This window comes from Pinus tabuliformis, chromosome 5_1 (assembly GCF_031772625.1).
Source record: "Pinus tabuliformis cultivar Carrire ecotype Pingquan chromosome 5_1, CPIR1, whole genome shotgun sequence".
Lineage (NCBI taxonomy): Eukaryota > Viridiplantae > Streptophyta > Pinopsida > Pinales > Pinaceae > Pinus > Pinus tabuliformis.
In genome coordinates, this window is record NC_142305.1 from 234,661,028 (window position 1) to 234,687,265 (window position 26,238).

Consider the following 26,238-nt stretch of genomic DNA (forward strand, 5'->3'; position numbering starts at 1 on the left):
CCTTGCTCCTCAACGCTTGCTCCTCGCTCCTTTGCTCTTGCTCTCCAAGAAACTCAACTCATTGAAGTAATAATGAAATTTTTTTAGGCCCATTGGGCTTTTAAAACAATTTTTTTTTTAATTTGATTTTTTTTCGCGTCCGCGGAATTTTTTTCCGCCGGATCGCTCCCGACGCCGCCCAAAACACTCCTGGAGCGAAATTTTAAAGCCCGGGAATAATGAAATTTTTTTAGGCCCATTGGGCTTTTAAAACAAATTTTTTTTTAATTTGATTTTTTTTCACGTCCGCGGAATTTTTTTCCGCCGGATCGCTCCCGGCGCCGCCCAAAACACTCCCGACAGCACTGTCAGGAGTGTTGCTCCCATCACTCCCGGAGCGAAATTTTAAAGCCCGGGAGCGATCGGGAGCAATTGCTCCCGATCGCTCCCGGGCTTTAAAATTTCGCTCCGGGAGTGATGGGATTGCTCCCGATCGCTCCCGGGCTTTAAAATTTCGCTCCGGGAGTGATGGGAGCGACACTCCTGACAGCGTTCCCGAAAATGGCAGGGAGCGCAAATTTTTTTATCGGGAGCATGCTCCCAGCGCGGATTGGGAGTGGGTTCGAACGGAGGGGGCGCTCCCCCGCAACATAGCTCTTATCTCTTGTTGAGTGGTTTCTATTACTCAAATTGGTGTTAACTAAGATAATCATTGTTTGACTTGAGCATACTGGCAAATTTTGGTGCTTTCACAATAGCAAATCTAAGAGTCTGAGTTATTGGTTACACAATGAAATTGAATATCTAAGTGTTCCTTAAATTGAGGACTTGATAATCCAATCATACACATCTTGAATAATTGTGGGTATTAAAGAGATCAATAACAATATTGACATTATCTTTTTGAGTTGATAATTATCTTAAGATCATTGGTAATCGCATTGTGATAGTTGTTCTAAGTGGATAAGTGCTCTAAATTGTCTATAGTTCATATCTGAAGTGGATATCTATTGCAGATCTTTGGTATATTAGTGGACGGCACGGACACATCGATCAGGTGCTATCCCTTTTGTGAAGAAAGGGGGTGTACTGCTATGGGTCGTTGACACGTAGTGGTGAACACAGCCCCTACAAGGCCAAACTTGCTAACTCAAGCTTGGTAGTAGTCCCTAGGAAAGGTGCATTCGTGGGATTGGAGAGCCTAAACATCAAGGGGACTGCATTTGCCACAAAATCTATCATTTTGGTGCATAAATTTCCTTGCCCTAGTTGTTTTCCCTAAGGTAAAACCCTAGTCTAGTCTTGCTTCAACTTAGCGACTTGTTTGAGGGTTTCATGAGCCTTTCTCTTGTTGAACATCACTATTGGAAACCCTTTCTCTTAGATTTGACCTTTGGTCTGTTGATTTGGGGTAGCATCGGATGTGCTCTAGTAATGAAAATTGGTGGAGAGGCTAAAACGCATGAGATCTCCAACACCCATAAATGGTTTGGGGAAATTCCACACGGTTAGAGAGATATTAAAATAATTAATATTTTTAATGGGTTCCTAAGTCTAAACTTAGGAAAATAAAAATATTAATGGGTATTAATATAAAACTGGGTGAGAAGGTTCTAAATGACATGGATCAAGTCAAATCTAATCTTAGTCGTTGATTAGAGATTTAATCTCGATCATTGAAGACTCAGCAGAAAAAGTATAAGAGGAGGCTTGAGGGTCAATTGGAGATACACCAAGTTGATGAGTCAGTTCAATTTTCTGGAACGGGGTTCGCTAAGAGAAATCGAACCAGTGATCAGAGTTGCAGTGAGTGCATAACAAAGAGGCAGAGATAGAGCCGGAAGACCAGCGCAAAGGTAGATAAGGCTACGCAGAGCCAATAGGAGCCACGCAGAGGGCCAGAGTCACTGCGCAGAGGGCCAGAGGGCCAGTGTGGGTGATGCAAAGGGCCAGAGAGACAGCGCAGAGCATCAGTAGGCTGACGCAGAGGCTTCTAGGCTGATGCAGAGGCTAGGAGGTCTGACAGAGAGCCTCAGAGAGGCGTTGGAGAGATTTTCGTGGAGCAGACTTACCGAATATTTGCTTCCGAAGAGAGGTATTACTGCCAAATTGATTTCTCTGTCGGGTGAGCCAATTTGGCACCCAGTCGTACTCAAGAAAGCTGCTTAATAATAAAACCCTCAGAACTGCTACACCGGTTTTCATGCATTGGGTTTTTCCGGGGACGATTGTCCAAAAATAACGGTATCCCTTATGTGTTTGTCTATTTCTTTCAGTTGATGATTTGTAGATAACTGAGCCTGCATTTGTGTTTATTTTAGTATTTATATGGTTAAATAACTTGTTAAGTAATTAAACAAGTAAGTGAAATAAACCAGATAGTGTAGGAAAATTTACAACGGGTTAGACTTAGAAAGATCAACATGGTATCCGAGGGTTGCAGATCACAAGAGAACTGAAGGCACCAACTTAATCAGAAGATTTGCAGCAAAAACAGTTGTCCCGAGAGACAAAGTTGTTCCTAAGTAGAAGGCAGAAGAGAGGGAGTGATGCAGAGAACCTGTGTCATCAATCCGAGCTAGAGAAAGGGTCAGCGCAGAAGTAGTAAGAGGCAAAAGAGGCTCACAAAGAGCCACGTCATCCTGCTCAGCCAGGTAGGAGTGACGCAATTGGCCAGAGGAGCAATTCAGCCTTGCTGGGATTGCGCAGAGCTAAGAGGCTCAGTTTCTTCAGCTGTTGGGGCCTAGGGAGCTGTGGGCATATTGTGGATTGTGAAGTTGGTGGGGTGTTGTTGCTGTCGAAATAGAATAGTACCTAACGGAACAAAACCAAGGTAGAGGGAGTCGCTACCTAGGCAGATTTCTAGCCAAGAAATCCAGATCAATGTTGCAAGGGCAAAGGGGATCGGAGAGGTGTGATTCGACTATTGGCTGAAGCATTTCCAGGAGGGAAATCGAAACTCAAAGGGAGTCTAAAAGAGAACTTCCAAGAGGGAAGTAGAGGCTTAGAGGGAGTCGAAGAGAAGAGCGGAGATGGCAATGAACTGACTGAGGGATCAGGACAGGCTGGAAGGAGCATCCAACTTTTTCATCTGGAAGGCCAGGATCCTGTATGTTCTGGATAGACATCGCATCAAGGCCTTCGCCTTGAGAACCGTGGCTATCCCAGTCAACCCAGCTGATAACGAAAAGTATGAGGATGCAATGGCCAAGGCAAAGTGCATAATCCTTGATGGGGTCAAGGATCATGTAGTTCAGCATATTGCCGAGAAGAATACGGCAAAGGAGATGTGGGATACCTTGACGACATTATATCAGGGCACTTCCATGCAGAGGAAGATGCTACTAGAGAATCAGCTGCAGTCATATCAGATGTAGAAGGGGGAGCAGATAGATCACTTCCTCAACAGGTTGCAGGAGATTCGGGACCAACTTACTTCCATAGGGGCCACGCCGAATCAGGAGTTAATGGTGAGGACCGCCCTGAACACAGTCTCCGAGGAGTGGGAGACATTCGTCCAAAGCATTTTGGGCAGAGCGAATCTTCCAAATTGGGAAGAATTGTGGGCAGCTCTTTGCCAAGAAGAGATCAGACGACTGACCAAGGCGGGAAGTAGCAGCAAAGGAGGTCGAATCAAGAAAGAGGAGGAAGAGGATGCAACTCTGGCATCTGTGGGACAACAAGGGAAGAGGAAGAAGAAGGACATCTCCAAGATAAAGTGCTTCCATTGTGGGGAGTTGGGCCATTATGCAACCCAATGTCCCAGGAAGAAAAATAAGGGAGAGGCTTTTGACTCCAAGGCAGCATCATCTAAGGCAGAGAAGGAAGTAGAGACTAATGACGATTGTGCCATGAGTGCTCATGTACCTCTAGAGAAGAGGTGGGGTGACATCGAGTTGTAGTCAGGAGGACTACAAGAGATGTGGGCAGGATCCTTGAGGTGCCCAAACTCTTGGATCATATCCAGTTACGGGAGCCCCGAGTGACAGTGGCAGGATGACAGATCTCGGTAGAAGCAAGATGCGGATGGAGTAGCAGAACAGTGCTAGAGTGCAGGGATCTGTAGCAGTGCAGAGAGGGTTGCAGCAGTGCGAGAGGCACAGAGGAGGTTGCAGCAGTGCGAGAGGCACAAAGGAGGTTGCAGCAGTGTAGGAAGGCACAAAGGTGTTTGCAGCAGTGCGAGAGGCACAGAGTTGTTGCAGCAACGCAGAGGCATCAGAGGAAGCACAAGATGTTGATTTGGTGTAGCATCGGATGTGCTCTAGCCACGAAATTTGGTGGAGAGGTTGGGGCACATGAGATCTCCAATACCCAGAAAGGGTTTGGGCAGATTCTAAACAGATCAGGAGATATTAAAATAATTAATATTTTTAATGGAGTATTAATGTGTATTAACATGAATCTATGTTAGAATGGTCCAAAAGACATGGATCAAGCCAAATCTGATCTTAGCCGTTGAATAGGGACTTAATCTCGGTCGTTGATATGTCAACAGGAAAAGTATAAGAGGAGGCTTGAGGGTCACTTGGAGAACGCACCAGAGTGATTAGTCATTCTATTCTCTAGAGCAGGGTTTGCTAAGAGAGATAGAATCAGTGATCGGAGAGCAGCTGAAGGGCATTTAGTACAGAGATGCAGAGATAGTGCCGAGAGAGCAGCAGAGCAACCAGAAAGAGAGATGCAGGAGCAGCCAGTGCTCACGCAGGGCCACGCAAAGGCAACTAAGTGTTGCGCAGAGCACCAGAGGGGCCAGCGTAGCTGACGCAGAGGCTCAGAGAGCTGACGCAAGGCCAACACTGGGCTAGGAGAGGCTGACGTAGTCCAGATTGGGCAGACGTTGGGTTTTCTGGGGCAGATTAGTGCTGAGTAGCTGGCAGAAGGATTATCCAGGGTTTGAGCCAGTAGATTTGTCAGAAACTAAGAGGTAGTACTGCCAAGGAAATTCTCTATTGGGTAGGCTAGTTTCGACACCCAGATTGTACTCTGATATTGCTTAATAAGAAAACTCTCAGAAAGTTGCACCGGTTTTCCCGCATTGGGTTTTTCCATGGTGACGCAGAGCCAGCGTGAGGCAGAGGGGGGCTGATGCAGTTCACAGAGAGACAGTTGTTGGGGTCTAGAAGGCTACAGGAATATTGCAGAGTGGAGTTGGTGAGGTACTGTAGTCAAAACAGTACCTGATAGAGCAGGGCCATAGGAGTTGTTACTGAGGGTTTATAGCCGAGGACCCTCGATCAGCAGTGCAGTTGCACAAGATGATCAGAGTAGAGGGCATCTCGACAAGCAACAGAAGGATTTCCAGGAGGGAAATCAGGACTCAGAGGGAGTCCAGAAGAGAACTTCCAAAAGGGAAGTAGAGACTCAGAGGAGTCGAACAAAGAACCTCCAAGAGGGAAGTAGAGGAGCGTCATGGCACTACATGGAGTAAGAGACCAGGATAGACTGGACAAAGCATCGAACTTCGCAGTCTGGATGACCAGAATCTTATCCGTGCTTGACAGGAATCATGTCAAGAACTTCGCCTTGAAGGTAATAGCTATCCCAATCGGCCCCAGTGATAATGACAGGTACGAGGAGGTGATGACGAGGGCCAAGAGCATCATCCTTGACGAGGTCAAGGATCATGTAGCCGAGAAAGAAACTGCATTTGAGATGTGGGAGGCTCTCAAGAAGCTGTACCAGCATACTTCTATGTAGAGAAGGTTGCTACTTGAGAATCAGATGAGGTCGTATCAGATGAATAAGGTGTTAGTGTCAGTCTTTCTAGCCTTCCTCCAGTGATCAAATATGCTCTTACAAAGTGGTCTCAGAGTTTCCAAGTCAAATTTTGTCATTTCAAAGAGTTTTCAAGCAAAATTTGGTCACTAGGCATTAGGTCTAGGGTTTGCTTTCACTCTTTGCAAAGTTGCCCAAATGGCAGTCCATGTCATCATTCAGCTGAGTCTATCATCATTCATAGAGTTGTAATTATCATGTCAGTGTCTAATGAGTCATTTTACACCTTGTTCATGCTTCAGTTGTGCCTTGGCAAGGTCATTTCCCTCTCCTAGGGTTTTGAAAGCTAATTTCTCTTGGACGGTCAAGTCATCGGCAAAACTTGTATCCAGATGTCCATACACCTTCCCCTATCCTTAAAATACCTTATCAAATGCTTCCCATCCCTGAGATCCCCCAAAATCCTCATTTTTGCACAAACCCTAGTTTCTAGCTACAACCTGGCAATTTTCTAGGTTGGGCCTGTGTTTTGCCCTTTTGGACCCCTTCCCCTCACTCAATCCCTGAGATTCCACTTTCCCCTGCTTCCTAACATCTCTCCCTACTTCCAAAAATTTCCCCAAGAATTTAGAAGCCCCCTATCCCCTTCATTTCGCTCCATTTCGACAAAATTCCTTGTTTCACACATCGGGACAAGTCGCACTCAAATGATGTTCCAGAGCAATCAAAGATGAATTGTACAAAACTAAGAGAGGTTTTTGTCCACAACATGCCAAAGAAGAAAAACCTCCTTCACTTTTTGCACAGGTGTCATGGTTTTAGAGAAATGTCAAAATTGCAATCGCCAGATTCAAGGAGGTTGGCCAAGGCACTAAAACGACGGAAAAGGCCCGACCCACTCCAAATTTTGGCCAAAGCCTCTTTGACTGAGCATGGTACTTGATTCGGGACTCCCAGCCCAAATTTCAAGAAATTTGGAGAAAATTTTGTCATTTGTGAAATTTTTGTGTGATTTACAGGTTTTTCCCATTAACGGGTCTCACCCCCCGCGCGACCCTTCATCATGGCAACTCCATTTGACAAAAACTCAACATTTCCAGATTTGTCATGCAAAGTTACACATGCTCATGGATGGACTTGAGATTTGGTGAAGTTTTGGGCCTCCAGAAAGTCAAAAAACTAGCAAAAAATGACTTTCTACCACCTTTTTGAATTGCAGAAAATAGTCTTGGGAGATTTGATTTTTGACAGGGCAAATGAACTCCAAATTCAAAAATTCCAGTTGGGTTGGAAAGTAGACTCGCAGACCTTTCCAACAAGCCTACTCTTGCCCAATTTGGACACCTGCAAGTGCCCCAAAAGTGGCTCCAAAGGCGCGCGACCCGTCAGGCAGGGGCGCGCGCGACCTGTCAGGCAGATTTTTCCAAAATGCACTGTACAGCTCAGAAAAACGCAGTTTGACCCAGTTTGACTTTTTGGGGTGAATTATGATCCTCTTTGATGTAATTATGGTACTTTTTAGACACTTTTACTCTTATGTAACATTTCTATAAAATTCATTCATGAAAAGGGTAAATATTAAATGAATGAATTGGTTTCCTAGCTTATAGAGGCAAGTTGTTTTGACTGCCTAGTTTGTAGTGCTTAGTTTAGAAGTGGTTGAAACAGCTCCTAGGATAGTGAGCTCGACCCATGGAGGCAGGGAAAGAGGTTAGATCATCTATATTATGTACTTTCTTGCTCATTTTCATGGTTGGACTCTTGAGGGAAAAGCTTTGATTGTATTATTCACTGTATCTCTGCAATTTTTGGCTAAGGAAGACCAGGGTTTTGCAGTCCTCTTTGGGATTCTTGTGGACTCATGTGTTGATGGTGTGTTTCTCAATGTACTTGTAAGCTTGTTATGTGATTCATTTCCTTTCTTTTACTTCTGCACATTAAACAAATGAAGTGTTAAAGTAAGAATTCATGCTTGCCATGCTCTGCTTTTAAGTTTGTTTAATTTCAATGTTTTCTTCTGTTTAAAGAGAATTCAAAGTTATTGTTTGCTCTCTTTAGCTCCTCACTTTTCATTTCTGACCATCCACCTCAGTTAAAGGCATCAACACTGTCTCCTACCTCGCCCCAAGGAACCCCCTGCAGAAACTGTGTCCAATCCCCGCACCCGAAATTGCCCTCTCCTCAATTTGCCACCAAAAACCCAAAAAACCCCAAATCAAACTCTTTGATCAGTTTACTAGCCTAATATCAGTGTTACCCTATTGGTCATCTCATCCATTGAAGATTTTACCGAGATAGACCAGAGAGAGCCTTCTCCTGCCCCGTAGGGCTAGCTACGAGGCTAAATGGTTTGATGTTGCCTTGAGGTTTACCTTTCTCAACCTGAGGTGAAATTTCAAGCACTAACATAAGGGACAATCGATTGACACCTTCCTTGGAGGACTGAATGAGATCCAAGACCAGTTGACTGCTATAGGGGCCACACCAGATCAGGAGCTTATGGTGAGGATAGCCCTGAATGTTGTCTCAGAAGATTGGGAAGTATTTGTCCAGAGTATCCTGGGCAGAGGGACTCTCTCACCTTGGGACGAGATGTGGGCATCTCTTCGCCAGGAAGTGTTAAAATTGGCAACTAAGGCCAAACTCCATGTGGGTCAGCTTATTTATGGCAACTGATATTTTTATTGGATCCCTTTCATCGAGAGGTGTAGGATTGATCTAAAGATCATCCTATTCTGATAAGTATTCATGGAGTTATGAATTTATTTTGATTATGGAATTATTATCAAGCCAACCAGCAACTTGAGTAGGCTCAAAAGCCCAATAGACATGCCTATTCATCATCTACGTTTTAGTATAAATATAGAGGACTTCAAGTCATTTCAACACACACTTGGGATCTCTTCCTCTCTCTACTTGTCTTTGGGTTTTAGTAGGAGGAGAGATCCTAAGGGATAACGCTGCCCTGAGCCGGAAAGCCGGAACTGCCGAAAAAGTTGGAACTGCTAGAAAAGCCGAAACTGCTGGAAAAGCCGGAAAAGCCAGAACTGTCAGAAAAGCTGGAACTGCTAAAAAAGTCGGAACTGCTGTAAATGTCAGAAAAGTCAAAAAAGTTGGAACTGCTGGAAAAGCCGAAAAAGCCAGAACTACCAGAAAAGCCAGAAAATCCGGAAATGTCAGAACTGTCGGAAGCCGGAAAAGCCGGAACTGCCGGAAAAGCCAAAAAAGTCAGAAAAGCCGAAACTGCTGGAAAAGACGAAAAAGCCAAAACTGCCAAAAAAGCCAGAACTGTCGGAAAAGCCGGAAAAGTAGGAACTGTTGGAAAAGCCAGAATTGTCAGAAAAGCCAGAACTGCCTGAAAAGCCAGAACTGCCGGGAAGCCGAAAAAGCTAGAACTACCAAAAAAGCTGGAACTGCCGGAAAAGCCGAAACTGCCGGAAAAGCTGGAAAAGTCGAAACTGCTGGAACTGTCAGAACTGCAAGAACTGCCGAGAACAGCCGGAACTGTAGAAACTGCAGGGAACAGCCGAAACTACCGGGAAGGCAACATGGTGCAGCAATGGCACATAATGTAGTATAGTGATGATGGGTGTAGCATGGTGCAGCGCGGTGAGATGCAGCATGATGACGAAATGCAGCACAACAATAGGTGAAGGAGTCACCTTGGAGAATCAGTTGAAGCAGCATGTCTTCAATTGATCTCATGTATCATCTTCTTAGAGATGATCTATGCTCTTATCTAGATAAGTCAAAGTGTTGACTTCTATTGTAAATGTACTATCTCTCTCTCTCTTTCTCTGCTGAACTTTGAAGAACATAAAAGAAGAATTGATCAAGGGTTTCCCCACATTGTGGGGTTTGTCCTTAGCTAGCGCCACATCTTGTGTCCTCTTGTCTTGGTTTGTCTTTTGCGATTTATATTTATGTTCTATCTGCATTTTACTTAAATGCTGATGTGATTGCTAATCTGTAAAAGATAATGAGCTAACTGTGAAAATTGAAATAAATTGCTCTAGCATAGAACATACCCAAAATTAACATGGTATCGGAGCTGAGGTGAAGACAATGCCCAAGCAAGAGTGAAAGAGCAATCACCGAAGACTGTTGGGAAAGGACAAAAGGATCAGTGGATTCCTCATCCCTCTTCAAATTCACCGAGGGTGAAGTCGAAGCAGAGAATATTATCAGAATGGCACAGCGGAAGTTTCTGATGGCCTACCTAAAGATCACTTCATTGGGAAGTTCGGATCTAAGGGTGGAAGGAAAGGCGGATGCCTTGGTTGCAATAAGTTCGGCCATTATGCGAAGAAGTGTCTGAATGGCAAAGACGCATCTCTTGATGAAGATAACAATCATTCCAGGGACATCTTCAATGATCAAAGGAATGACAGGTAATGCCAGTCATCAAGGAAATGGTCGACTCTTCAAAGAAAGCAAGGAATCCCAGATATGAAGAATCAAATGTTGTTTCTGATAAGATAAAGAAGTGTTATCTTGTATTGGCCCTCTCCTTCAGATTCTTTGGGAATCTGGCTTATTGATTGTAGTGCTTCAAGGCACTTCATCGGATAGATGGGTGCACTCTCTAATTTGGTAGAGATAGAAACAATCGTGGGATTATACTTGGAGCCGATGCCACCTATCCCGGAAAGGGTGTAGGGAATGTTATCCCTCAATTGAATGAGGGTAACTCAATTCATTTACAGAATCTCTTTTATGTACCTGATCGCAAGAAGAACCTGGTGTCCATTTCAACAATGGAAGTCAAAGGTTTCAGGGTGGCACTCATCAATGGAAAGGTATGTGTTTGAAAATAGAATTTTCAAAGATGTTTTTGAGTTCAGGGTTGTATCAAGTTGCAGGAAGTCCACTGGGGACCATGTCCATTGACACATAGCACTGAAGGTCTGTGAGTCAAATGGTGACAGGGATGCCTGAATTCAAAAAGAGCATGAAAGTACATGTCTGAGATGTACCGAAGGAAAATCTTACAAGGGGACCATTCCCCTCATGTAGCAGGTCCACAGGTTTGGAACAACCCGAGGGGTTTGAGATTGATGATCAGGAATCTCACGTATGCAAGTGGAAGAAAGCCCTCTATGGCTTGAAGCAAAACTCCCCAGGCGTAGTATGAGAGGATTGATAGCTGTCAGATGAAGTTGAGATTCACTAGGAGTGAAACCGATCCAAACCATTACCCGAAGGTTGTGGATGATAGACCTCTCATACCGGCACCTTATGAGGACGACCTATTTCTGACAGGTGCAGACCCTCTCATTTGCAAAAGTAAGAGGGAGTTGGATTCCGAATGTGGAATGATAAACTGCAAGCCTGTGACTACCTCAAGGATCTTAACTTTCAGAAGTTATAGTTAGTGATGTTGGACCAGATTTGGGAAATACCTCTGAGTTTCATAAACTCATTTGCGTTGATGTTCTTGGTGAACTTCCGTCCGAACATATGTTTTGCAGTCAGCATGGTGAGCTCACATTTGGTTGAGCCTTGCTGGATTAGTGCCAAGAATCTTTTGAGATATCTTCAGGGCACAATCTCTCATGGATTGAGATACACTGCCGGAAATATGAAACTGCATGATTATTCGAATGTTGAGTGGGCAGGCAGTGTGGAGGATCACTAGAGCACTTCTTAGTGCTGGTTCTCTTTAGATTCTGCTTTGATATCATGGATGAGAAGGAAGCAGAAATCGGTTGCTATAACATCGCTGAGACCGAATACATAGCTACGAGTATGATCTCGTGTGAAGCTGCATGGTTGCAGAAACTCTTAAGTGCGCTATTTGTACACATGATGAATACCATTGTGATTCTTTGTGACAACCAGAGGTAGGATTTGATTATTGAGGAATCTCGTATTCGATGATTGCTCTAGCAGATAGACATCAGATATTGTCTTATCTCGGATATGGTAAGTCGATGAGTGAGGAGGCTCCATCGCATTGAGACTGATGTACAAGTCGCAAACATTTTGTCAAAGCCCCGCAAATCTGTGACTTTCCCGAACGACTTGGAGTCGTTGAGAGACCTTCTTATAAGGGTCCTGCATGTTGCATGCATTGAGCTCTGGGAGCTCTAGGGGGCTTGGGGTACTTACTGGAGCAACATATGACCATAGGGCGACTCACCCTCCCCTAGTGGTGGGCTATGAACAGGATGATTAGTTCTCCTGTGGGCCGGGATGATTAGTTCTCCCGTGGCAACTATGTAGCAGGATGATGTGTTCTCCTGTGAGGTCTAGATGATGTGTTCTCCATGACGATTATGTAGCAAGATTATTAGTTCTCCTGTGAGGTCTAGATGATATGTTCTCCATGACGATTATGTAGCAGGATGATTAGCTCTCCTGTGAGGCCTGGATGATGTGTTCTCCATGGCGATTGTGTAGCAGGATGATAAGTTCTCCTGTGAGGACAGGATGGATTAGTTCTCATGTCGAGGCATCCTACCCATGTTAGTCTGGGACTCATGGGAAGTACCTCTCATCTGATCAATGAGCAGGGAAATGAGGATAGGGACCATAGTAGTACCGATGGATGCATCGTTGTATCTATTGTACTCCCTATGCTAGGATGACCTGCATTGTTCTGGGATCAATGATACTAGTCTGGGACCAGTTGTAGGAGTTGTACCTACTATGACGCTGACTTCGGGTTGGTTGAGACTAGTCTAGGACCAGTGGTACATACTCTGAGACTGACTTCGGGTTAGTGGAGGACTAGTCTGGGACCAGTGAGAGTGGTACATACTATGACGCTGACTTCGGGTCAGTTGAGACTGGTTTGGGACCAGTGGTACAAACTCTGAGACTAATGATACTGGTCTGGGACCAGTGGTAGGACTGGTACCCACTATGACGCTGACTGTGGGTCAGTTGAGACTGGTCTGGGACCAGTGGTACACACTCTGAGACTGACTTCAAGTCAGTGGAGAATAGTATGAGACATTCTCGATCAATTCTTCTTCTTCATGGTTCAGAAGAGCTAAGCAGAGCATAGCCGAGCCAGCAAAGCTGAGTAGAGTTGAGCAGAGCCAGCATAGCTGAGCAGAGAGCAGAGCCAGCAAAGCTGAGCAGAGCAGTGCAGGGCACTGATGACAGAGACAGTACACTCAGACATATGGATCAGCGGATGGAGTTCTCCCTAGTTGAGAGGGAGTGTTAAAATTGGCAACTAGGGCCAAACTCCATGTGGGTCAACTTATTTATGGCGGCTGATATTTTTATTGGATCCCTCTCATCGAGAGGTGTAGGATTGATCTAAAGATCATCCGATTCCAATAAGTATTCATGGAGTTATGAATTTATTTTGATTATGGAATTATTATCAAGCCGACCAGCAACTTGAGTAGGCTCAAAAGCCCAATAGACATGCCTATTCATCATCTACGTTTTAGTATAAATATAGAGGACTTCAAGTCATTTCAACACACACTTGGAATCTCTTCCTCTCTCTACTTGTCTTTGGGTTTTAGTAGGAGGAGAGATCCTAAGGGATAACGTTGCCCTGATCCAGAAAGCCGAAAAAGCCGAAACTGCAGAAAAAGCCAAAAAAGTCAGAAAAGCCGGAACTGCTGGAAAATCCGGAAAAGCTGGAACTGCCAGAAAAGCCGAAAAATCCGGAATCGTCGGAAAAGTTGGAAACGCCGGAACTGCCGAAAAAGCCAGAACTACCAGAAAAGCGGGAAAAGTCGGAAAACCCGGAACTGCTAGAAAAGCCGAAAAAGCCGAAACTGCCAGAAAAGCAGGAAAAAAAGCCAGAATTGTCGGAAAAGCCGAAACTTCCGAAAAAGCCGAAACTGCCGAAAAAGTCGGAAAAGTCGGAAAAGCCGGAAAATCCGGAACTGCCAAAAACGCCGGAAAAGCAGAAAAAGCTGGAAAAGTCGGAACTGTCGGAAAAGCCAGAAAAGCCGGAACTGCCGAAAAAGCCAAAAAAGCCAAAACTGCTGGAAAAGCCAAAACTGCCGGAAAAGCCAGAAAAGCAGGAACTGCCGGAAAAGCCGGAACTGCTGGAACTATCGGAACTGCAAGGACTGCCGAGAACAGCCAGAACTATCAAAACTGCAGGGAACAGTTGGAACTGCCGAGAAGGCAACATGGTGCAGCAATGGCACATAATGTAGTATAGTGATGATGGGTGTAGCATGGTGCAGTGCGGTGAGGTGCAACATGATGACGAAACGCAGCACAACGATAGGTGGAGTCACCTTGGAGAATCAGTTGAAGCAACATGTCTTCAACTGATCTCATGTTTCATCTTCTTAGAGATGATCTATGCTCTTATCTAGATAAGTCAAAGTGTTGACTTCTATTGTAAATGTACTCTCTCTCTCTCTCTTTGTCTGTTAAACTTTGAAGAACATAAAAGAAGAATTGATCAAGGGTTTCCCCGCATTGTGGGGTTTGTCCCTGGCTAGCGCCACATCTTGTGTCCTCTTGTCTTGGCTTGTCTTGTACGATTTATATTTATGCTCTATCTGCAGTTTACTTTAATGTTGATGTGATTGCTAATCTGGAAAAGATAATGAGCTAATTGTGAAAATTGAAATAAATTGCTCTAGCATAGAACATACCTAAAATTAACAGGAAGAGATCAGACCGTTGTCGAAGACAGGTAGTAGCAACAAGGGAATCAAGGTCAAGCAGGAGGAGAAATATGTGGCCCTAGCATCTGAGGAGAAGCAAGAGAAGCGGAAGAAGAAAGATCTCTGCAAGATCAAGTGCTTCCACTGTGGGGAGCTGGGTCATTATGCGACCCAGTGTCCAATGAAGAGGAGTAAGGGAGAGTCTTCCGAAACTAAGGCAGCACCAGCATGGGCAGAGAAGGAAGTTTTGACAAACGATGACTATGCCATGAGTACACATGCACCACTTGAGCGAAAGTGGGGAGACATCGAGCTGTAGTCAGGTGGACTACAGACGATGAGGGGCAAGATCTTCGAGGTACCCAGCCTCTTGGATTAGACCTTCCTACAGGAGCCCCGAAGAGGAGTAGCAGGACTGGCTGAGTCGGGTAGAGACAGATGCGGATGGAGCGGCGGAGAGAGCTACAGTGCAGTAGTCCCGAGAGAGTGTAAGGCTAGCACGTTGCAGCAGTGCGAGAGGCATAGGAGTGTTGCACCAGTGCAGGATGGCACAGAGAGGTGTGCAATGCTGCGAGATGCAGGGAGTTGCTACAGCAGCACAGATGTCAGAGAGGGAGCACTTGCCAGCGACAGAGAGAGCTTCAGCATCAGTGGGTGTCTCTAGCCCAACAGAAAGGTCAGATGGAGGATCAGTTACTTACTTCTCAATAACTGAGTTGCAATGCAGCAGTGGGCAGCACAATGCAACACGATGAGAGGAGGTACAATGTGGATGCGGTGTTGGCAGAAAGGACCAGTAGCAGCACGGATGCAGAGGGAGTTGTTGTACAGATGCAACGATGGCAGTGGCAGAACCATGGGCAGTAGTACAGGATGCAGTAGTGCAGAGGATGTTGGGAAGGAAGGCCTAGCATCAACACAGGTACCGATGCCGGATGATCAAAGTAATTCTCAATGAGGAGTATTGTTAGAGCACAGTCCTCGCTAAGAGGGAGTGTTGATTTGGGGTAGCATCGGATGTGCTCTAGCCACGAAATTTGGTGGAGAGGTTGGGGCACATGGGATCTCCAATACCTAGAAAGGGTTTGGGCAAAATCTAAACAGATCAGGAGATTAAAATAATTAATATTTTTAATGGAGTCCCTAAGTCTAAACTTAGGGAAAATAAAATATTAATGTGTATTAATATGAATCTGTGTTAGAATGGTCCAAAAGACATGGATCAAGCCAAATCTAATCTTAGTCGTTGATTAGGGACTTAATCTCGGTCGTTGATATGTCAATGGAAAAGTATAAGAGGAGGCTTGAGGGTCACTTGGAGAACACCCCAGAGTGATCAGTCATTCTATTCTCTAGAGCGGGGTTTGCTAAGAGAGATAGAATTAGTGATCAGAGAGCAGCTAAGGGGCATTGAGTACAGAGAGACAAAGACGTAGAGATAGTGCGGGGAGAGCAGCAGAGCAGCCAGAGAGAGAGACGCAGGAGCAACCAATGCTCATGCAGGGCCACGCAGAGGCAGCTAAGTGTTGCACAAAGCACCAGAGGGGCCAACGTAGCTGACGCAGATGCTCAGAGAGCTGATGCAGGTCCTCCTGGGACTAACGCAGGCCAAGATAGGCTGACGCAGGGCCAACGCTAAGCTAGGAGAGGCTAACGCAGTCCAGATTGGGCAGACGCTGGGGTTTTTGGGGCAGATTGGTGCTGAGTAGCTGCGGGAAGGATTATCCAGGGTTTCAGCCAATAGATTTGTCAAAAACTAAGAGGTATTACTGCCGAGGAAATTCTCTGTTGGGTAGGCCAGTTTCGGCACCCAGATTATACTCTGATATTGCTTAATAAGAAAACCCTCAGATCGTTGCACCGGTTTTCCCGCATTGGGTTTTTCCAGAGACATTATTCCAAAAATAATGGTGTCATATGATATGTTTTTTTTTGTTTCTTTTAGTTGTTGATCTGTAATATGTTGAGCATGCACTAGTGTTTATTTTCAGTATTTACATTGTAAATAACTTGTTAAGGAAAATAACAATTAGGTAGGAATAAATCAGATAAAGTGCATGGAGGGTTTCTAACTAAATAAACATAGAAATTTCAACACAAGATCGCAGCAGAGAGAGCTTCAGCATCAGGAGGGCTTCTAGCCTGACAAGGATGTCAGTAGTTGGGTAAATCAGTGACCATCGTCTCAGTAACTGAGTTGCAGTGCAGCAGTAACAATGGTAGTGCTATGGGCAACACGATGCAGCATGATGAGAGAGGGTTGCAGTGCAGATGCAGTGTTGGGAGAAAGGACCAGCAACAGCACGGATGCAAAGGAAACTGCAATACAGATGTAGCAGTGGCAGTGGAAGATCCATGGGCAACAGTAGAGGAGGCAGCAGTGCAGAGGAAGTTGGGCAACAAGGCCAAACATCAGCACAGGTACTGGTGGCGGATGATCAGAGTGATGTTCAGTGGTGGAACATTACTAGAGCACATTCCTGGCTAAGAGGGAGTGTTGATTTGGGGTAGCATCAAATGTGCTATAGCCATGAAAATTGATGGAGAGGCTAAAGTACATGAGATCTCCAAGACCCGGAAATGGTTTGGGGAAATTCCACCCGATTAGAGAGATATTAAAATAATTAATATTTTTAACAGGTTCCTAAGTCTAAACTTAGGAAAATAAAAATATTAATGGGTATTAATATAAAACTAGGTGAGAAGATTCTAAATGACATGGATCAAGCCAAATCTAATCTTAGCCGTTGATTAAACATTTAATCTCAGTCGTTGAAGACTGAACAGAAAAAGTATAAGAGGAGGCTTGAGAGTCAGTTGGAGATACACCAAGTTGATCAGTCAGTTCGATTTTCTGGAACGAGGTTTGCTGAGAGAAATCAAACCAGTGATCAAAGTTGCAGCGAGGGGCAGTGAGTGCATTATAGAGAGGTAGAGATAGTTTTGGAAGACCAGCGCAGAGGCAAAGAAGGCTACGCAGAGCCAACAGGAGCCATGCAGAAGGCTAGAGTCACTGCGCAGAGTGCCAGAGGGCCAGTGTGGGTGACGCAGAGGGCTAGAGGGCCTGTGTGGGTGATGCAGAGGGCTAGAGAGCTAGCGCAAAGCATCAATAGGCTGACGCAGAGGACCATAGAGCCAGCACAGAGCATTAGTACGCTGGCGCAGAGCATTAGTACGCTGACGCAGAGGGTTCTAGGCTGATGCAGAGGCCAGGAGGGCTGACGCAAAGCCTTGGAGAGGCGTTGGAGAGATTTTCGTGGAGCAGACTTGCCAAATATCTGCTTTTGAAGAGAGGTATTATTGCCAGATTGATTTCTCTGTCGAATGAGCCAGTTTGGCACCCAGTTGTACTCGGGAAAGATGCTTAATAATAAAGCCCTCAAAACTGTTGCACCGGTTTTCCCGCATTAGGTTGTTCCGGGGACGATTGTCCAAAAATAACGGTGTCCCTTGTGTGTTTGTCTATTTCTTTCAGTTGATGATCTGTAGATGGTTGAGACTGCATTTGTGTTTATTTTAGTATTTATATGGTTAAATAACTTAAGTAATTAAACAAGTAGGTGAAATAAGCCAAATAGTGCAGGAAAATTTCTAACGGGTTAGACTTAGACTGATCAACATGGCCACCCCGACACTCAACCAATCAATCAAGCCCTAGGTCTTGTGCTCTTAACCCTAGGCCTCTAAACCTAAATTGTGTCTTTTTTGTAGAAGGTTTACTTTTTGTCACCTTGTACCCTAGCCCTAGAATATCCATTTGGTGACCTCCTCACATACTGAGACTCCCCCAATCGATGAACACATGTAAAGAGCAAGGGGTTTTGGTGATTGGACCATTATCCCATTGTTGCCTCTTGGTCTAGTAATAGCCTTGTAGGTTACCCCTCTCCAAGGCCTGCTAGATTTTGTGGCAACAGGACCATTGGGGTTTGTCCTAAAGTCTTCAAGTAAACTAGACATAGGCTTTGTGGGATGAAACCCTAGAGAAAGATTTGTTGTGTTTGGATGCAAGTGGAGCTTGTATTATACATATTTGGTGAATCTCCATGATAGCTTGTGGATGAAAGTGGGAGAACCAAGGGTGGATTTCTTGGTATTGATGCCAGCTTGTTGAGGAGCCTTTGATGTTGGTCAAGTAGCTTGGTGGGATGCCTTGCTAGGCCTTTGTATTGCTAGATGGAATGTGTTGTTGATGGTGGATGCCCTAGCTAGTGTTTGGTAGCAACTAGAATATCCTTTCTTGGGTGAACTAAAATGACATGTACCAACTTGGGATGAGATAAGGTAATGTTTTATATCTTCATTTATATTGTAATATGAAGTGTATCATTGTCGTCCAAATTTTTATGTTGCAGATCTGAAAATCAGACTTGTGTTCTCATTGTTTATGAGTGGCTTGTTAGTTGTTTCTGTATGCTAGTTTATTGGGGCAGCTTCACTGATATGTTATGTGATTTAGCGTGCTAAGAAGAAAAGAAATCAGATTTACTGCTGTGATAAATCTGTTGTAACCTAAGTAATTTTCATATCCGGTTGATAAAGTAGATTGTCCCCTCAGGGCTGTGAATCTTCTCTCCTTCAAGTATATATTCAATGTTCTATTTTAATGAGCTCGCCTAGTGATTTAGTTGGAGAGAGGTGAAGTACATTGTTGCTTTAAATTATATTTCAGATTCAGACAGAATGCTGAAGCCTGAAAGTTCTATGAAGTAAATCAGGGAAGCCTCAAGTAAATGAGGTGAAAATTCCCAATTGTTTTGAAGTTGAATTCTAAATTTCCATACTAGTTAATAGTTATTACAGAAAATCTTACATTTAGCTCAATTTTTTACCCTATTTAGGGCTTCCTATCATATTTTTTGCATTTTAATACAAGTTAGAAATTTAGTTATTCTTAAGATTAATGATTTAAATCACAATATAAAGGTTTTTTCGTTTATTTATAATCAGCTCTTTCTATCCATGTCTTCAGTTTTAAACTTTTAGATAGAAAATATAAAAATCAAAACTATGAACACCAAACACATCAAATAAACATGAAAGAACCTTCATTAACGAATGACTTCAATATCACTCCACATCGATTACAAGTACCAATTATAAGACCTAATAATGAATTTTCTCACCTTTATAGATAAATTTTTGATTATTAACCCATGCCTTAAACAAGAAAGTAATCACAAAGCCCCATATTTCTAGTGATCTTTGTATTGTTGAGTATGTTTTGAACTTGTTCCATTGACCACCAGCAGCCACAGAAACCTGTAATGATGTCAAAGGCTAATAATTTTAATCTTTACTAACAAAAGTAAAATAGAACATCTAAAAGAAAATAAGTTACAATATAGCAAGATTCAAGAACTATAAGGTTGTTAGTTTTTTATAAAGAGACAAATTACAGGAGTTAATTGAAGATACAAAAGCAGCGTCATAATACAAATAAAGACAAAACCTCTCCATTGAATCATTGCTTACAAAACAATTTGTACCATAGTCCTGAAAAGGTAAGGGAAGAGGGATTAAATCTGGTCAAGTAATTTATTATGAACCCAAGTGAAAGCATACACACATATATGATGTCATTTTTTCATTAATAATTTCCTAATTGAATCCAAATTCTCATATTTGAGAATCTCAAAGTTCCAAATGAAAGAAATTGTTTGCGTAAGCAAGCGTATTTGAAAGACAGAAAAAGTATGTACTCTAGAGTCTAGAGTCTAGAAAAGAAGCTTGGAAAGAGCCATCTTCATCTGTAATTAAAACTAATGGAGTCAGGAAAACAACCATGTTCAAAGTTCCAAAGAAATTATTGGTCTAAAGGAAAATAAAATGGTCATTGAACGGTGGCTAGAATATGGAATGCTCAATTTGAAATAGATTTGGGATCAAATAAGATAGACAACTTCAAGATAAGGATTCAACTTCAAGATAAGGATTGTCTATTTTGGGGTGACCTATTCTTGGTTAGAGGTCAAATTTTAAATAAGCTTTGTACTACAAATCCATGTTTCTATTTACAAAATAAGTGCATTTAGAGTGTTGTTAGAGCCTAAGACCAATTAACAAGCTTCCACAAGTCTCAAACATGCTGTGATGCAGCGACAATTCTATGTCACAAGTAATTGAAAACTTAAGCTTATTCACAAGAGCCTTTCTTTATTGATACTTGCAAACTTATACTTTGTTGCAACCCATCCACAATTTCCTTGTAGCATTTGGTTATCCATGAACCTTTTTATGGCACCCACAAAGCCTTTCTCTTACTGATAAACCTTTCTTCTTGTTCCTGCAAATCTTTCTCTTTCACACTCACAAGCCTCCTTTCTAGACACCCACAACTAACAGCGGTGAGCTCCTCTTAACATACCCGACCTTCTCTTGTGAAACAAGAAAGTTTTCCCTAATAGAACCAGCAAATTTCCTTTGTAACACCTACAAATGCTCCTCTTTGTAGAATCCAAAAGAGCTCTCCTTTGCAGCATTCAAAAAGTTCCTTTGCAAACATCTCTAAAGTTGTAAGTGCAAGTTGCATAAATACTTGGAAACTGCACCCACAACCGTAGACACACTCAAGCCATATGCCTCTGTTGTAAAGACAAAAAGTTGAAACAGAGACAATGACAAAAGTGGAATAATCCAAGGGAGCATGAACTGCCATAGTAAGTAGTTGAACCATAACAACGACAATCACAACTAATCAGCAACTAATCAGCAACATCCACATGGTGGACATTTTCAGAAGATAGTGTAAGATTTAGTTAAGGCAAAGGTTCATCTCATTTTGTCACCATTATTATTGTGTATTATTGTCTTTCTAGGTTGGGCTAAAAACCAACTTAGTCAGCACTCATTTATTATCTATTACCATTTGAGGTTACTCAAAAAGCATTTTCACCTAGCTAGGAGACCATTAGGTCTCCTAGACCCTTGACGATACCTGATGGAGATATGGATGGCTCGGTTTGTGGATGTTAGACCTTGTATAGAATGCTAACATAGTGCACTTACCTAGGAGGTTGTTATTCTAACTAGCATGATGACTCACCCATTAAACGCACACAATAGGGGAGTTGCTTGCTTGATTAGGAGAGATACTAACCTAGGAGGACGAACACTAGGCACTTGGAGGAGGGAACTTAGCCCCAAGAACATGGGACCATGTGACATACACCTTGGAGGTTGGATACTTGACTCAACAACACTTGGGTTAAGGGGCATACAAGAGGTTGGTTGTGGACCCAAACACATGTTAAGGAAAGCACTGGAGCAAGTAACTACCTTGGCACAAAAGAGAAGCATTTGGAAATTGGTAGAAGAGGACATGTGGCACATAGCTAAAGGAGAAGCACTTTGAATGCAGACACTTGGAGAATGAGAGGGAGCATTGGGCTAACAACTTCTTGGATAGCATGCCATCTTAGAGGATGATAATTGGGCTCACGAAGGAACATGCTTGGAGGAAACACCACCTTGGGATGGGTAAAACCCTAATGTCACTTGTCATCATTTTATTAATTATAGAATGATCCATGTGGGGTTGCCTTGTTGACTTAGGTCTAGGGTGAGTTGTGTGGACCTAGGCCACAAATTATGTTGAACTCCCTCAACTATTCAAGCACCTTCATCAATGAATAATGGCATTCTACCGCAAACCCAAAGCACAACCTTCCAACGCACCTCTATACAAAAAATCAACACCTCGGGACAATTTATGGTCCAATTGCTAAATCCTTGGCAAGTTCATGGCAATCCACTCAACTCTTGACTGCAAAAGTCAACACCAATACTTCTCCATGAATCTTTCTAGCCATTCATGTAAGTTTATCAACAATTACGCCCAAAAAAATCTCATGCTAGCACTCAAACAAGTATTTATATTTAATTGATTCAAAAATAATGATTTTGAGTGTTGTTTCCCATATTTTGAATTGAGCGCAAGATGGCTATGGTTTTCGTTTGGAGGGAGTATCTGGTTGTTGTCGTCGAGCTCCAACTCGTCCTTTATTCTCATGGCATCCACAATTGTGGTGATCTGCTTCTCTGTCAAGTGTATGGAACGGATCTAGTTGGCATGGATACATTTTTAGATAAAGTCTTTGTCTACAAGGATTACCAAGTCATTGATGTCGAGTTTCAACTCTGCCCTGATGCCCATGGCAGTCACAGTTTTGACAATCTATGTCTTTATCAATTGTATGGAGTCTAGACTGGATGGCTCAGATGTGTCTGTCAACCTGGCCATGTTTATGGTGAAAGAACCCTTTCTTGCCATAGTTTTGACATATAACAACATGGCTCTGGAGAACATCATTCTCGTAAGTGCAACTTCATGTTGATATGTTCTTTTTTTCGCAAATTTGTGGCGCCATGTTTGTCTCTTTGTGGATCTATGTCATCATGTTTTTTTCTACGCAGATATGGTCATCGAAAAGGACAAAGAGACTGCAAACTCTGTTAAATTATGGAGGCAAGTTTCTTTTTCATTTGCAACGATGGACGTGACTAGGGATGTGAGACATTCCTATGATCTGAAGCCACGAGGTCTAGACCCCTTTATTCCTTCTGATCTAATTACACCGCATTCTACTCAGCGAGATATGGGTTTTGGAAAATCACAACCAGATCTGGTGATGAGACAAAAGAAGATTGAAAAAATTCAAGTTTTCATAAAAGACCTCGATGGGAAGACCTTCATTTATTGGATTAGTGGCCTGGACCTAGTGGGTCAATTGAAGCAGATTATCCAAACCAAGATTGGGATACCAATAGCATCCCAAGTCTTGGAATATGAAGGTAAAGTGCTACAAGATGCGCATCAGTTGGAAGATTATGGAGTGGGAAAGGACTAAACCATTATTTTGAGTATGAGAATGAGGGGAGTGTCTTTAGCCCACAGAAACCCTAAAGCAGACACCATAAACCCTAATGGATCCATATCATTTAAGGATGCACTCAAAGGGAAGAATGTCGCTCCAGCCAAATAGCCTCAAATTTTGTCGGGACCTTACATAGTCGAGCAAATGGAAAAGATACCAGCTATGGAGGTAATACCCCCGAGGTAAAATCTGATTTTGTTGATCTTAAAACCACGACATTGATTTTCCTATTTAATGGTTTTTGGCTGTGTTGACCACTACATGTCAACAACCCATAGCCGTACACCCCCTTTTTTCGCAAAAGGGATAGCGCCTGATCGATGTGTCCGTGTCGTCCAGCTATCATCATCAGCCTGATTATCATGTTATAATGTAAACCCATTCTGCATATATGTGATGTAAATAATCTCAGCAGATCTGTGTCATGTATGTTATTGCCTAGGTAAACCTATTTTTCTGGTAACAATCTACATTCCAGGAGGTTTTTTGTCTCACTGACCCATTCTCAGATGGTCGGCAGAGTTTTCCTTTAGCCTTACCCCAAAGCCGGAATGAATTTTGTCACCAGGATCTTAGGCGAGTCCTAGTGTTATAAATCGAGTCTGTGTAAAAGTGACTTGAGAATAATCCTAAGTATTTGGTTAGGTTATTTTATTATAATTTGCTTAGTCTGTTGGATTATATTTGTGTCACAGAAATGGGTAGTCTATGAGGGTCCTTTTTCAAATGGGTTTTCCCCCTTGAGATGTAAAAAATGTAAAAAATCATGATGTAAAATGTCTTGAGGATTAAAAAAATAATTTATCACCTCCTAGGTCCTAGGTAAATTTAAATTTTCCAAAGGTAAAATTCGTGGATCCTTTAAAAAATTAAATTTTAACACATCCAGGGACTAAGGTTAATTGATTATTTTGCTAAATTTTATGCCTTGGGTCCCTAGGGTTAAGTCAAAGTCAAAATTTTGAGGAAATAAATGCAAAATTTTAATTTTTGAATTTATTAAAATGCATTTAATTGAAAAATTCGAAATTTCCTCAATATTTAAAATTTCAGCAGATGAGATTAAAAAAAATTTCGATCCTCATCAACGGTCGAGATCACTTTGACAAATATCACTCGAACTAGCCGTTGGGAGATTTATCTTTAAGTAGAAGGACAGTTGTCAGTTGAGATCATTCGATCTTTGAGTCATGTGCTAAGTGAAAGCTCTCTTGTAATTTTTTTTCATGAGCAATAAAGAAAGACTTTGGGGTTAATTTTATTGGTGTTACTCTTCGTGGAAATGTTGTAAGATGTGTTATTTTCATGCATAGATTTCTTTTTAGCCATTGATGATAGCTTTATGAAGAGTGATTTAAGCACAGGTATCTTGCTTGATCACTGGGGTTTAAATGGTAATTTAAGTTATGAATATAATGGCATGTATCTCTATTAAATCTGAATTTTATTATCGTTTTCTCGCTCTACATCAATGGTTGAATTGAGTTGTGTGGGGAATTCCTGCTTTTTAGATCATCGGGCATTTGGGGAAGTTTTCAGTTGGACCAGCGAACTCCCGATTAGTATTTTCTAAAGAGCCCATCTTAATTGAATCCCGGGCTTATCATAAGAAGTTTCCTTATTGATGCATGAAGGGTTTTGGGCGAAGCGCCTCCGTTTAAATTTAAAATTTCAACAAAAAAAAAATTGTGCTAAATTGATAAATCTGGCTTGAAAGAGCCTCAGATTATCAGATCTGGGAGAGGAGTTGGACCCACACTCGCCAAATCTAGTAGATCTACTACTCCTGTGCATAGATCTATAATTTTTCTTTTTTTCTTTTTTTTCCTGACTTAAAGGTTTCTGGCGTTTCAATTTTTTGGTATATCGGAGTTCTAGGTGTTTGTGTTTTCAGGAGCAGGTTGCAGATCAAAAAGTAAAGTTTGATTTTGAAGCCAAATCTAGGCCCTGGAGGGTAAGATCTGGCCTCAAAACCATTTTTTGCAAGGGCATTATTTCTGCAATCCAGGGTTTTAAATTTTTTATATCTGGAGACGATTTTACAGGGGTTTCAAGTAATAAATCTGAAGCAGAACATATAAATTTTATTCAGAAATCTCTAGGAAATTTTAAGGGTTTATTGAGTTGCTTTTTTCTTTTTCTATCTGCTTCCTGGGATCTTCAATTTGCCTAAAAAATTTCGAAAATTTTTTAGGCTCAGTAGCCTTTTTGTTTGCTGCATGTTCACGCATTATCACTGCCAGCGTACCTCGCCAGCTCTCTGAGGGTGTCTGCAAATCTTTCCTCCTGCGTGTATTTCACCAAACCCTTGATGCCTTTGTCCTTTGCCGCACCCTCACCTCAACTCTTCTTTCTCAACTTTCAAACCTTGCCTAATCTGCTACCTCCGACCTCTCCTTCTGCGACCCCGTCGTAGCTACTCCCTCCATCAATTTGTTGTCCAAGCCGTCGAGCTAAACCTGCAAGTCAATACGCTTTTCCTTCAAACAGCAACCCTCTGCCAACCTTCACGCTCCATCCTTTCTCGCTACCTTAAATATTCACACAACAAGCTGCTACCATTCCCACGCATCTCCATAGCTTTGCTTACGTGCATCCCCCTCCTGCTCTGGCTTCTTCATCACCTGCCTACCCAGGCTCTCCACGATGCGCCCTCGTCTTTCTCATTACCTCTCCATCAACGCGCAGCTGTCTTACCTGCGATAACCCTCAGCTCGCTCCCTTGCTCCCACCATTCCTCAACCCTGCAAGCTTCGCCTCTCCATCAAGTTGTTGCTACCATCGCTTGATACCTCCTGCATGAAACCCTTCTTGCCCTCCCCGCAGCTCTTTCCGCCGTCACGACCTGCATCTACACAACGATCAGCAAAGCATTTCGATTTTTTTTTGTTGTATGGTTTTATTTAAGTTAGCATATTCATAATATCTTTTTCTTAGTTTTATTTGATTTTCGATTTAGGGTTGGACATTTTTTTTGGTCTTGTTTATTTTTTTAGTTTACATTAGTTCTTCTACTTAGATTTTAGTTTAGATTTTATTTTGGTTTTGTTGTTCATATTACTTAGGTTAGG

General features: G+C 42.7%; 1 protein-coding gene across 1 annotated transcript in view; it reads right to left on the reverse strand.

Moving 5' to 3' along the window:
- Positions 1 to 26,238, reverse strand: part of ATH13 (ABC2 homolog 13) — a 386,313-nt gene that overhangs the window by 306,395 nt on the left and 53,680 nt on the right. The window contains exon 2 of the mRNA XM_089432011.1: positions 19,418 to 19,553. Coding sequence (XP_089288137.1) covers positions 19,418 to 19,553 — 136 coding nt within the window. The remainder of the gene's footprint in view (positions 1 to 19,417; positions 19,554 to 26,238) is intronic.